The sequence below is a fragment of the Empidonax traillii genome, unplaced genomic scaffold (genome assembly GCF_003031625.1).
Source record: "Empidonax traillii isolate 1590-97213 ecotype Southwest subspecies unplaced genomic scaffold, ASM303162v1 scaffold926:size687835, whole genome shotgun sequence".
NCBI classification, from domain to species: domain Eukaryota; kingdom Metazoa; phylum Chordata; class Aves; order Passeriformes; family Tyrannidae; genus Empidonax; species Empidonax traillii.
Genome location: NW_020956119.1, coordinates 96,051 through 110,399, shown reverse-complemented (window position 1 = coordinate 110,399; position 14,349 = coordinate 96,051). Strand labels below are relative to the sequence as shown.

The 14,349-nt window shown below is 43.3% G+C and overlaps 1 protein-coding gene across 1 annotated transcript in view; it reads right to left on the bottom strand.

Moving 5' to 3' along the window:
• FLT1 (fms related tyrosine kinase 1) overlaps window positions 1-14,048 on the bottom strand; it is a 110,621-nt gene extending 96,573 nt beyond the window's left edge. Inside the window, exon 1 of the mRNA XM_027903039.1 lies at window positions 13,705-14,048. Coding sequence (XP_027758840.1) covers window positions 13,705-13,762 — 58 coding nt within the window. The 5' untranslated portion in view covers window positions 13,763-14,048. The remainder of the gene's footprint in view (window positions 1-13,704) is intronic.
• Between the last annotated feature and the right edge of the window lie 301 nt (window positions 14,049-14,349).

Genomic DNA, 14,349 nt, shown 5'->3' with positions numbered 1-14,349 from the left:
TTTCAGTGTTGTGAGAGAGGAGCAGCGAGTATTCCAGATCACTTTACCCCAAGAGAATGTGTTATTTTGCCAGCATACAGGAGAAGCAGCATCACATAAACAAGGGTAATGCAGATATTTCTGCCAGAACTCAAAGTACAGTCTGAACTTAGCAACTTTAAGTCCTTTCAAGAGACAAGAGGTCCCTGACACAGCCAGATATGAACAGCTGTATGCATCAAACATAGTAGAAACACATGAACCTTATTTGGTAGCTATGGATCACCCACTGGAATTCCTCCTTCCTTTGTTTACTAGAGAAGGCACTTCTGGAAACCAGTTCTGGCTGAGATTGGTTACTAAAGTTTGACTACATTCTCCAAAGCCAATTGCTGCTCCTCATTCAGCAGCTTTCATCCAGCAGTAGATGTAGCCTCATATTAAAGGCTGAATATCAAAACTTTGTTTTGAGATGTGGATTTGAATTTCATTGGTCTGAGAACGGCCTAGAAGCCAAGTCTCCACATTCGGAGAGAGATGCTAAAAGTACAAAGATTTTGTACAGAAGTAAAGAGGCACTGCCATCATTTGCCAGTTTGGGGGAGTTTGGGGGCCCAGCTCTGCTCCACTTATCAGTAAGTATTTCCTACTGATTGCCTATAACATCGGTGGAGACAAGAGGTCTAAATCACCTTCTGGGACTACTGAACACAATCCATGAAAAAAGCAAATGCCTGATTAGGTCTGCAAAATCATTTGCCAGAGGTGTTCAGTGACCTTTTTCTCTTCCTTAGCAATTTAGGAAATGTAAACTGTTGGAGTTAACTAACTTTTAATTAACCTTCTGTGTCTAAGTTAATCCCATTTATTTGCATTTTTCTCTTCAGCCCTGTGCCGAAGCTGTGGCTTCAGTAATTTTCCCATATATATACTTCATCCATGCCTATTCAAAACAAGATTTAAAGCATACACTTGAACATAGACATAAACTAAATTATACCTCACTGAACAAGTTTCAAGCAAGGGCATAACAAATTTTCAGAATAAAGAGGTCTTCTGAACTACACCACAAGTAACACCAGAAATCTGAATGGTGAAACTGTACAAATACACAGACTTCCCTTGGATTTGTCTAGACAATCATACTTCTAATTAGAAATTAATATATTCTGCCAACTCTTAAGAGGGGAGAAAAAGGATGCAGCAAATCTTTGACAAAGCAATTTGTTATGTGATATATTACAAACATACATTTTTCTGACCTACTATTTATGAATCTCAACTCTGAGGTGCTGGTTCTCCCAAAGTGCACACTGTGCTTTTATAGGATAGTCTCCCATAGATGCTTACAGACTATGAGTTTACTCATCTGCCATTCTGAAATAGTGTCCCTGAAGCTAATCACTGAGAACTTGAGATAAGATGCTGCAAGAGCTTGGGCAGATTCTTGGAGAGCAACCCAGGCACTCTGGTTGAAAGCGTTTGCCAGTGTCCTCCAACTAAACAATCTGACTGTTTTTCGAAACTACCACCCTCCAGCATTTCATTTGTATTCCTCTTGTCATCCCAGAATCGAAGGCTCAGACACTCTCCCATGAAGGCAGTGTTTATATCCAGCTTTAAGAATCTTGTTCCTTACTTCAGGAGGAAACTTGACCTCAAACTGTCTTGAACTGCTCCTTCTTTCAGGCTCTTGAAAAGCTGAAAACATGAAACCGTGTTTACAAATAGTTCAATATGTATGTAAAAACCACCAGTTAATAGTCTGCCAGAGGAAACTATTGGGATCAAAGCCCAGCAGCTACAGCTGCAACACTAGAACTAGTTACTAGAGAGCAACATATAGGCTGTTGCTTCCATTGTAAAACTTGGGGGAAAGTGGAAACATTAAGATGTGTGACAGGTGTTGACAGCAAGCAGTAGAGCAAGTCTGCAGTGCTTGCTCATGCCTATGGTGCTGAGTTTTCCACTTTGCTTAACACTGGCACCAGTACCAAGCCCAGGAGCAAAGCCAGCCATGCAGGACCATGCCCACATCTGACCCACGCTGCAACCAAGAGACCAGCCCTGGGAATGTGGGCTGCTGTTGTTTTCAAAGTCTGCCAAAGGTGACAGGCAAGAAACCATTATAAATGTTACAAATTTTTCTCTACATAACTCTTCAGTGATATAAGCAAAGACATCAAAATCTTAAAATCTATCTTAAATTAAGGATACAAGACAATGCAGCCTGGAAGCCTGTACATCAGAAAATCTGCCTCAGAGATATTAAAATAAAATAAAAACAAAACAAATCCCAAATCACCTGCCTTTTCACCCCATCCTGTAGGCAAAAAAGCCCAAATATGCTGGACACATACTCAAGCTTTTGCCCTTTCACACAAATTACATATATCTGAAAGACAGCATGTTATTTGTAAACATTGTGGGTGGGTTCTTCAGGAGTGCTTAGTGTTTGTGTAACTGTGCTCCCCTTGATACAAGCCAGCATTTCATAATTGATTTCAAGTACATTTTAGACACTTAACTCCAGTAATTAAATGTATTAACATTCAAGACTTAATGTCAGTATATTTGACATGATAATAGTGGCTTCGTTATACATTTATTTAGTTTTTCACCAACAAAAAGCTGAAGTCTTATTTCAAACTAATATTGTTGCTTTTACAAGTATCTGAGACAATGCTTTTATCGGCAGGATGCTAAGTCTCAAAGAAAAATAACTTTATTTGACATCCTATCTATTCATGGGTCATTAGCTTCCTTACATTTTTAAATGCTTCAAAACTGATGCAGCGTACAAACGCGATAGAGTTTGACGTGTTTACCAGAAAAGAAAAAAGAAGGAGAATAGCAGGGAAATTCCTACTGTCAATATTTAGAAGCGGATTATGCCTTCTATGTACCTTCTGTGGGCATTTTACTTGACACTGTCTTTTTTGAAGGGTCATGGCTCAACAGGACACATTCACTTATCATTGTGCCTGTCACTAAGCGACCATCAGCAGCCTACCCTCACACTGACCTACATTGGGGGGTGCAACTTCTTTTCATGTGACAACAAGAGAACTAATTAATCCTGATAACTGAGGAATCTCTCATCACGGGGAAAGAGGTGATTTCTGGGCATATTTTGTTTGTTTCGGAAGGTTTATTAGATACATGTGAAAGTCGGTCAACATTATTAATTAATTAATAAGCAAATATTACTTTGGATTGCACAAGTTATCCATTCTAAGTAAAGTAAGGGAAGTAACAGGAAGGACAAATATTTTTTTTAAGAAAACAGAGAGCAATCTGTAATTTGCAAGGCAAGGCAAAAAAAACTTTTTTCAATTATCTTCTCCCCTGCAAAAAAGCTAATCCTCTTCTGAATGAAGAACAAAAATTTGAATTATCCTTTAACCAAAACCACTGATCACAGGTCATGAAAAAAAAGGTAACATAAATTAATATTCTTATATTTTTTTAATATGATGTGAGTGTCCATTTCTACAGACAAATGAGTAACCACATACACATTATCAACCTTCCACTGATTTCTGCTAAATCTTGATTTCTCTTAAAAATTATAGATATGCTGAACCCAAAACTAGGACCATGTTCTGGATTATTATTCCCATTCGTATTTTTCCAGCTTCTACTTTTAAATTTTCGTTCATACACTATGTATTTCTGCTACTTTTGACTAAAGAAAGTAAACCCAAAAGCTAACTTTATGGCTTAGTTTAAAAAAATACAACATCAGGAGTTACTACAATTTTCCTTGAAGTTAACAGATTTGATGGCTTTCTAACATCTTTTTCATAACTTGAGGCTGTGACTGTCTTCCAGCCACCCCAGTTATCCTCAACATGTTGACTAATCGTTTTTTCACCTACACAATCAGAGGATAAGGGGAGTGATCGGTTTATCTTTGGAACTTCAGTGTATACAAAGAAGCTGACCTTCTGGGTTTAAAGTGCCATCTGTGGGCAATAAAGTTATCCATCATGTAGTAATTGTTTCATGCATTGTTGGATTTGCACGTGTTTAAAGGCTTGTTAAACATAACCAATACTTTGTTGCTTTTCCCATCAAATAATTTCCTTGTGATTCAAAAAATATTCAGCAAAAAAGTATTTTGTAGGAGACACTGCTGCACTGGAAAGAAAGTGCACATGATTTCCTTATAGGACCTTCACCTCTCTGTGCTCCTTAACATGGGTCATTCAGTTCAAATGCAGCCCAGGACTTTACTCTTGCTTATGAGCATTTCCTTATGAGTCATCCCATTGAAGTGAATGGAAATACCCATGTGTGTGCAACTAATGAGCAACTGCGGAATTTGGATGAAATGTTAAGGAACATGGTGGTACCCAGTGGGTTGACCTTCAGTGCCTCTCCAGTGAAAATGAACTGACTCTGATCTGCAGCAGCACCTCAGCCAGAATATGGCCACCAGCTAACCTGGTATGGGATATTCAGCTTTACTCCATTTTGTAAGGAACCTGGGATATCAGTATTTTTTTTTTATTTCAAAGCTATTCTTCGCATATTACCATCTCTTTTAAAGGTACTTCAGGACATTCTGTAAATATTCTGTTATACTTTGTAAGTATAACTAATTTTTTGCTCAAACAGTTGTATTCACCCATAAAAAGTCCAATTACATCATTACACTAAATTACTCTAATTAAAAAAAAAAGAAAGAAAAAAAAGATTGAGAATTAACTTGTTGTCAGCTCTCAAGATTTGACTCAACTATCACTTAAAGTTTTGATTTACATCTGACCATAAGAAGGAATCTTGGCCAACCAGTCCTTCTAGTTTAATCAAGGCTGAGATTTTCATTGATCATCAATAACTCCATTTATAAAGATAAGAGAACTTTTAGGAAAAGTTGCCTCAAAATTTGGGTGGTGAGTGAAAAATTTTCTCCTTTTTACCTGCTCAAGTGTGACTGTCTGGCCTGGTCCTGCCATAGTACTAGAGGGAGAAAGGATCACTCTGGATAATGAAGCTTCTCACTTCTGTGACTGCTGGTGGATGAGAAGAACTGCTACTGGAAGAAGACACTCCTCTATCTCATCTATGTCACCTGGGTTTCTGGTGCTCAGGTACAGGCAAAGCAAGCAACGTGGTCTGGTTCCTACTCCCAGGGGTAAAAGCACCATCTCCATTGCCTGTACTTAGAAACAGCCTCCAGCAAAGACCTACAGTGCCAAACCAAGAGCTACCCTGAGACTCAAAGCAGTATCTCCAGGTCATTCAGATGTCATCTAGGTCCCTATTCTAAAGGAAACCTCACAGTCCTTCTTACGACTAATTTCACACCACTTCTCTGAAGCAAATCCAAACTTCACACCTGAAGCCTGCAGAAGAGAAATTAGGACAGCTTAACTATGAGAGAGCAAGGAGGCATGACTTTGTCGCTAGCTGTTGTTGACAAGTGTCCAGACGAGCAAACTCATGATCTGAAGCAGCAAAATGTACCCACTATTTCTATCAAAGCAGAACTTCACAGGGCAATTAAAGGCCATGGGGTTTAAAAGTGTTAAGAGACATAGGCTGTTGGACTGCAAGGTAGTTTTATCCCTATTTCCTGTTGTTTCCTGTGCAAAGAGAGGCACCATTTCTTGTGGTACATAGCTGGCAAACAGAAACACTCTCAGAGTAGAAGTAGGAGCTCAGCCTATATCATTCCTTTAACAGATCCATCATTCACACATACCCCCGTTACGACTGAAATATCTTCTTGTTTGCATTCAAGATCAAGGAAATTATTGGATCCTATTTATTTACAAAGTACACATTGATGCACAAAAATCATACACATTGATGCACAAAAATCATCATCCCTTTCAGGTCCAGAAGGGACATTCCAATTATCCAGTCCGATGTTCTACAATACATACTAAGTGATTTGTGGAACAAATGCTTTAGTCTGATCAATCTCAATTATAATCTAGGAATTTAAAGTACCATTAGCACTTAACAGCCAGTCAAAAAATTGGATAGATTAATGGATGAGAAAGCTGAGCTGCTATATGATGTGCCTTGTAATAGAACAGCATAAGGTTCATCAAAGTAGATTAGATGAGTCCTGGAGAGAGATTTAAAGCCTTGACCCTGACTCTATGCCCTGGAACTAAAAATCAGTCAGTAGGGCAAATGGATGTTCTACTGCCCAAGAAAGGCCTTCACAGGCATAGAAAGGTATTTGAATAAGTGTGTCCTTCCCCTTTTAGTTCTACATCTCAGAGAAACTGGTAATTTATCTACTCACTCTATGTGTATACACACTCTGGTATAAGATTAGATGCTATAGAGGCAAAGCAAAACACCCAGTTGCTACCAACGGTGCAAGTACAATTCTGATAACACTTCATTAACACTTCTGAACAGTACACGCTATCATGCCAGTATGGTCAATCACTGTAAACAATACATAATTTCCCAATAACTGCTACAGGTTTTGCCAGTATTTGCCCTAGCTAGGTCAGATTGCGTTTACAGAAGCCTGTGGTAAAGCCATTTAAGAGAGTGTGTGGGGGGGAGGGTTCTTCATTTAAACATTTAGCCGCAGAAACTAAACAAACTGAAATCTCAGTTGATTATTTGAAATAACTCTCATTCCAGTTACTACCAATTGAAATTATTAACATTTCTCATCATACCTGGACAGTCAAGGCCATTCAGTTCCGTGTGCTGTACCCTGTGAGACCTGCTTGAAGGCACTTGCTTTACCAGGTCATCAGAAGACTATGTCCTGTCTGCCCTGAAGTCACCAGGTGACTTCCATGAGTGAGCATAGGCACTTAATATAATGCCAATTGAAAATAAATTTCAAAATGTAACAGCCAGAGAACCTGAGAGAAAAAACACCTTGGTTTCCTGTTTTATCCACAAAGTTAACATCTCTAGGCACTTAGGATCTGAAATGAGCATTTTTGCCATTATCTAACCTGATGAAGGTGTTAATTTCATTGGCTATATAAGGAGAACATACTTACAGAGAAGAAATAAAACCAGCCATAACAAGCTTTTTATTTTCCATTGAGCATATGGGATTGAAAATGAAAACCCAAATGCGCAGTCTGACACCTACCTTATAAACCTGTGTGGGACTGTCACTTTGGTAAACCACACCAAGGAGTCCAAACACACACATATATATGTATTGTGTGCATTGAGAAAAGAAGATAAATACCACAGTTGTGTCCACCTTAGTCTGGTCTTCACTCCAACAGAGTGAACGCCCAGTTTAAAAAAAAAAAAGCCAAACAAGTCCACTTGCTCTCAGCAAGATCTGGTAATAGCAGAGCTAGGCTGTAGCAACACTTTCACAGACACATTCAGCGCAAATCCCCCTCCACCTTGATGAACCTGTCCTGGCCCCTTCATAGAGATCCTGATCAGGCTATTCAGATGAAATGTGGTTGTGAATCCATCATCTGCCCAACGAAAGGGATGCTGTGTGATCAGCCATTGGCACTCACCCAGGAGTATAATTTTTTGCCTCCACTCACAAGTCAGCCTGTGCTGCTTACAGGAGTAGAGATAGCCCCATCCAGAATATGCCTGTGAGTCATTGGATCTACAGTATCACTAACTGACACATGTCAGCAAGCGTGGTGCCTCTGTTCTAATTCCACCGTGACAGACCCCAGCACATAAATATCAGTATCTCTAAGGAAAGTTTATCCCATTAATTCACTTAGTAGGAAAGTTTTGACATGGTAAAGACAAAGTAAGTACAGTAAAATTGACACAAAAATACTTTAGAATTCCTATATAAAGTAAAAGTGTACGTTTTCTTGACCAGACTGAATTTCCTTACCAGCCTGATGCTTAAAATTTGTTACAGATTATCTGGCAGTACAACTAAAACAGTATAATAGGATTAAATTGGAAGACTTGCACACAGATAAACAAACTACCTATCTGCCAGTAACCTGCCTTCTTAGCCAGCAACTTAGGCCTGTTAAATTCATACAGGGCTGTACTAATTGTTAAGCCGTAAGCACAGAAACAAAATTGGGAACTATGTAAAAGAAAACTTAAAGCGAATTTGAAAGATTTTCACTTTGCTGAAGGCTGCCAGTTACTATTTCCAAAGCTCCATTATTACAGCTGAACTGGCCTGTAACGTTCCAAGATAAGAAGAAAAGTCAGAAACTGACTTTCCATCCACCCCACTCAAACCTATAAAACAGAGCTATAAACAAAGGCCCTGGGTTTGAAACCAGAGCAAGTAAATAATGAGACACAATAATTTAAAATAGAGAGGTGAGAAAAACAGTAACAGTCTGCAAAGAAGAGTCCCTTGCAATGGCTCAAGAGGCCAAACCCATTCTGTAGTTAAATGGCATCTAAACCACAATGTCTAAGGTAGATGCACTTGCAGAAAGCTTCTGGCAAGCTTGTCTATGGCTCAATTACATTGTGAAATTATAACTATTAATACTTATAAAATAGATTAGGGTGAACAATAATTGTACCACTGCGTTAAACAAAGAAAGGTGAGGTTTTGTCCCAAACACTACCAGCACAACAGAAGAAGAAAATTCTCTGTATTATACAATACAATACAATTTAATTGTGCTATGTAACATCCATTTGCCATAAATATAGACAACAACTAAATTTTAGTTCCGTTGACTCTCAATCCCACGGTTTCTTAGTAAATAATACTGGATTTTAGATCATACTAAAAAAAAAAAAAAATTTCCTCTTCAGAGAATTTAATCAGATAAATGCTTCCTGTAGGGTTCCTTAAACCTCCCCTGAAGATCAGATGTTGGACACCACCAGAGACATGACGTGAAGCTAAATAGCCCTTGTCTAATCCAGGATAGCCACTCTCATGCTTCTGTTAACATTACTCTATGGTGATCCTGATGAGAGATATTTCTACAGAGGAATGACAATGGGAACAATAGGGGTGAATTCCTTCACTCTGTGTCAAGGAAGAATCCCACAGAAAGGACGTTTAAGTGAACTATGCAAAATTGTGAAATTCCTCTCATGAAATGTCCTCGCACTCATCCCTTGTTGCTCCCCACGCAGTAAGCAGGGGGTCTGTTCCAGAGCATAGGACTCCTGAGAGAACATCTGAGCAGTAAAGACATCTGCTCACAGGTCCCCAGCTCTGTGAGGACCACTGTGCCCTGCCCGATCGACCTTTGCTTACAGACACGGCATGGAAACAATGTCACGACGTTGCCACAGGATCTCCAACCCACTGAAATCCCAAAACCAGCTTCCTTCTAACCACTTCCACAGCCTTCAGCTGCTCTAACAGTAAAGAGAAACTTGTTTCAAGGCCATACCTCTAAAAGAAGGAACACAATTTGTAAAAGATTGCACAAGTGCAGCCCCATTATCCAGAAAAGTCACGCCAAGAGAAATCAGTGTCAACCACATCACACTGGATTGTGCTCTCAATATGTTACAGGGGTGACTTTACACTGTTGATATGGATTTCGGTAATGAAAATCAACTAGTATTTAAGGGAAAAACAACAGAGAGAGTAAAATCAGGTCACCATGAACATGAACTTTTTTCTTCTGCATTAACACAAGACAAAAGTCTGAGAAAGATGATTAATGAATCTGTTAACTATTTCACAAGAATCTATAATGGTCTTGAATACACAAATGCACCACGAGCTAAATAACCCTCTTCGTCTTTAGACTGGCACATTTCCATTCACTCTGCCAGAAAAAAAACACCCCAAATACAAACATGACTTAATACAGAAGAAACAGTCATCCACACTCCCACTCCAAGTTTCTTCATACATCTCAATGGCTCAAGACTTAAACTGCAGAAAAAAGTACCTCTGAAATGTATAGTTCCAAATCTCTTTGCCCACACCCTTGATGTTTCTCAATCTGTTACCACTTCGCTTAGTTCAGCCATGAATTCATCCTGCTGGTCACAAGGGTAGGATATTGTGCCACACTTGGCTTTGGAGAGAGTACTGGTGCCTGTAGTTTCACTTTTCCAAGTCTTGCTTTCTGCATAGTAACCACCAGGATTTATCCAGTATTGATCTCAAATCGTAGGGAAACAAAACTGAACTTCTGCACCTCAGTAGGAGAAAAACGTTTGGGCACCTTCCTGACAATAACTTGACCAATTTTAGGATAGGCCATTCCCAGCTGAGAATGGGAAAGGTGGTTTCTCAGTTGCAGGAGTATGTGCAGCAAGGATGTATCACAAGGGCAAAGAGAGAAGAGCCTGTTTCTGTCCATGGGTAGAATTCATGCTCAAATATACACAGGGAAGTTCCTCTACATTCTTACAAATATTGATAGAGGGAAAAAAGAGACTGTTAGGGGCAGGGGTGACATCTAAAGACAAACCATGTCTTTGGAGGAAGCTGTTTGCTTCTTGAAGTCTCACACCAATAGGAGAGATTTGTCTCCAAAGGCAGAGGTGACTGTGATTGGGCATTCTGCACTTCATGGCAAAGTTACTCAAGCAGCAGTCTCACTTTCCCTCTGGGGCTGTAGCAGGAAGCCTCAATCCCTGACTTTGGGGGATTCAAAGGAACAATTTTGCTGATAAAGTCCCACCACAGCCCCAGTGGACACAGAGTTTGGAAATGCCGAACCTTAACCCCCATCTGCTGAGCTTCTTCTTCTCCCAATCTCAGTCGGACATGAAAACTAGCAAGCTGATAAACACTCTGCTTGGAGTTTCCAAACCACATTAAAGTATAAGGACTCATCAACTGTCCTGAAAATCTGGACAATTTCCTTTTGTCCTATACACCCACACAATGTGAAGGGCTATTGGCTTCAGTCTTTGAAACATCTGACAAAAAATAGGCTCAGCTTGTTTGTTATTGTTCGGATGTAGAAAAAAAATTAAAAAACAAGACCAAAAAACCCTCTCAAATCTCCCCAGTGGCAAATTTTTAGGAGTTTAAAAGTACTGGGTGCTTCTGGATATGAAGGTCTTTACTAGGGCAGAGGTCAAGTCCTGATTTCCTCCAGAACAAACTGTAAATCTAGAAGATGCCAGCCTAGCCCAAAGGAATTGCTCCAGATTTACACCATCTGTAAGAGAATGAAATCTAGCTTTGTGTAGAGCATATGAGCAAAACACCTGTCTCATAAAGCATATGTAAATGGTATGATTTTCTTTAGCAATGTCAGAAAGTTCAATACTTTCATTCCATGTATACATTTTTTTGAACATCTGTGTTATATAGTAATGCTTAACTCTTCTGCCTTATATGAATATAGTTTGGAAATTTTTTGGGAGCCCAGTTTCCTCAAAGGTCCAGAAGAAGTGGGAAAGCCAGATTTTCTGGACTTCATTAACATCTTCAGCCCTAATCCCAATTTCGACCACTCTTGTAGTTGTTTCAGCGAGTACTCAGAACAAATTGAAACCTTACCATATGAACTTGCATCTGAATAGCACTTTCAGAGAAGTCAGGTTAGTTATTGCAAGAAACTACCCTTAGCACAGATTAGATTTGACCTGGAATTTCTTCCTTCATTTTTTCCAACTGACCATGAAATTGAAAAATCCGCTAGGGATTTTGATGTTCTAGTTTCCACTGAAATAACTGAGATCCATATAGTGCTGTTCACAGATAAGACTGTAATAAAGTCTATTTACCTTCTAGCTGATGAATAGTTTCATTAAGAACACTGGAAACAGGAAGTGTTGGAGAGCCTGAGTAAGAATTATAGGTAAATAGGCAGTGAAGGAGGATTAAATGGGAAGAAAAGCATAGAGACATGTATGATACAAAGTATCCCACCACTTCACCAATAACTTTGAGACGCTCTCTGCAAATGCAAGTATGGAGAGCTTTGCCAGTGATCCAGAAGAGGCATGATCAACCTATCTGGGATGTCCAAACAAAGGTATGCAAGCACAGTTTTCTTTAGGGAAAAGAAAAAAAATCAAAATCAATTAGCTTGAACTCAAAGTCTAAATTCTGATTTTACGCACAATCTCTTGTATATTGGAGGCATCCAATTTTCCAGCTAAAGAGTTTAAGGACACTCAGACAAACTACAGGGAAGCATCTTTCCAGTACCTACAGCATCTGAGCCAGCCCTGGGATGTCCCCCACACCCAGAGCACCAGGTTGTCCCTTAAAAAAGTCAAGCTTTTCCCACTGGAATTGACTGAGGGTGTACACATCCCTGACAGTCCCTGGAACATCAGTGTGAACCAGGGTCTCTTACAACCCTTGGCTCATAGCGTCCACCTTCTCCCTGGGCAGTGGGTTTGCCATGATCTGCACAATGGAAAACGTTTCCAACAGGAAAGAGGAAGCCAGTTCCCCAGCATAGCTGGTCACTGCAGGAGCCCATGTGGGAGCAGGACGCTGAAGTTCAAACTCAAGCTGTGAAGGAAGCCTGGCAAGGATCTAAACCCACATTTCCTGTATCCAGGGTGGGTGTCCTGTCCCATGCCTGTACCTATTTCATCCTGGGCATAAGAATCTCCTTGGCGAAGACAAATAATGTGGGGAAATTAGCACTTTCCTGGGGAAAAGAAAGGGGGGGGGGGGGGGGGAAAAAAAAAAAAAAAAAAAAAAGAAAAAGAAAAAGAAGAATACCTATATATCTGTATCAAAGCTGATGAATCAGCACTTCCTGAGCAGGAAAACGTCTCGTCGGAGCGGCCCCGCCAGCTCTCCTCCCGGGCAACCTCGGGAGACGGCTGCCGCCGGCGGGGAGCACGGGCACCGCCCGCGCCGGGACCGCTCCCGCGGGCTCAGCGGTGCGGAGTAGACCGAGCCCTCGGCCACTTGTGTGGGGCAGCGTGGCGGGTCGGGCGGCCGAGCCGCTAATCGCAGGAACGCCTGCCTCCACGGCTGTCCCTCGGGGAGACAGCCCCTTTATTCTGTGTGCCGTACCCCGCGGGATCCCGTGCGGGACACGGAGGAACGCGCCAGTCTGCTCCGCGGGGCATCCCCACAGGTCAGCATCCCCCACGAATCCCTGCTCCCAGATGACCAGCCGCGCAACGCTGGGACGGACTGCCTACCACGGCGCACCGACCCGCCGGGGCCGGCTCCTCGCTCCAAGTAAAATAAAACTCAGTTAAAAACAGCAAATCTGCACTGATCCGTTCTGGCACACGCAGCATTAAGGGATGCAGGCGCCGGAGAGCAGCTCCATCTCACACAAGACCAGTGCCGGGTACCCCGTGGCCAACCCCGCAGGCAGCCTCAGCGAGATGCTCCGCCGACCTGCCCGGCGGGCGGCAGCAGGACCTGGATTTTTGCGAAGAAAATGGGCACCTTTTCCGCTTCACGGTCAGAACTGGGACACTTCGAAACAAAGTGTGGAGGAAAGAAGCCTGCCCTGCAGCCAATACATGCTTTCTTTCCCTGATGCAGCGGTTCGGACATCTCCCGGTGATGTACGGCTGTCCCCGCGCACGGGAGAGGCTTTCCTCCCCGCCACCGCCGCCTTGCCCGGAGGAGAAGAGGCACAGAGGCTCGTCACCGCCGGACCCCCCGGGAGCTCTGCTCGGGATGTGGCTCCCTAAAATGCGGAGATCGCTTTCCCGGCCCTGCCCAGAGGAGAGGGGTAGAGGGGAGGCAGGTGCCCTCCAGTTCCAGCCGACAAGCGGGGCGCGGCGAGGCCAGTCAGGGGCGCGGGAGGCACCGCCAAGGAGGCACATCGCTGGGGGCCCGTCACAGAGAGCTCGGCATACAACGGGGGCTGGTTGGGGCAGTGGGTCCCGGCGGACCCTTACCTGCGAGCAGGAGGGCGGCTCCCAGCAGCACGATCCCTGAGAGCAGCTGGCGGGGCATGGTCCTGCCCGCGGGAACGCAGGGTTTTATCCCTGCCGACGGTGGCGAGGCAGTGGCAGAGGTGCCGGCTGGGCTCCGACGGCTCGGTCCCGGGCGCTTCCCACAGTGGCGGAGATAACGGCGCAGCGCTGCGCGGAATCCGCATCCAGCAGTCCCCGAGCCCTACCCGCCCGCCCTACCCCGACTCGACCTGCGGAAAGGGAGTGTCCGCTGCGGGCCGCCCTGCCAGCTTCACCTCCCGCGGGCATCAGTTACCCACCAGCCCCAGCCCCGCTGATTTATAACTTCTCCACCCCTCCGCCCACATCCTCCGCCAGGAGCACGCCCTCCGCGGGACGCGTCTTCTGCCCGCTCGCACGCTCGCCAGTCGGCGGGTACGAGGTCGCTCCCCCGGGGGTCTCCCGCTCCCGACCCCCACGGATCCCGGCCGTGCCCTCCCGCCGGAGCAGAGCTGCCGGGGCAGGCAGGGAGAATCGCCGCCCGCACGTCGCCGGGTTCCCCCGTGGAGGGCGCGCAGCGCACTTGTGATTTCCAGACCAAACGCTGAGCGGTGGGGTCCCAGTCCCGCGGGGCCCCTCTCCGGCTCC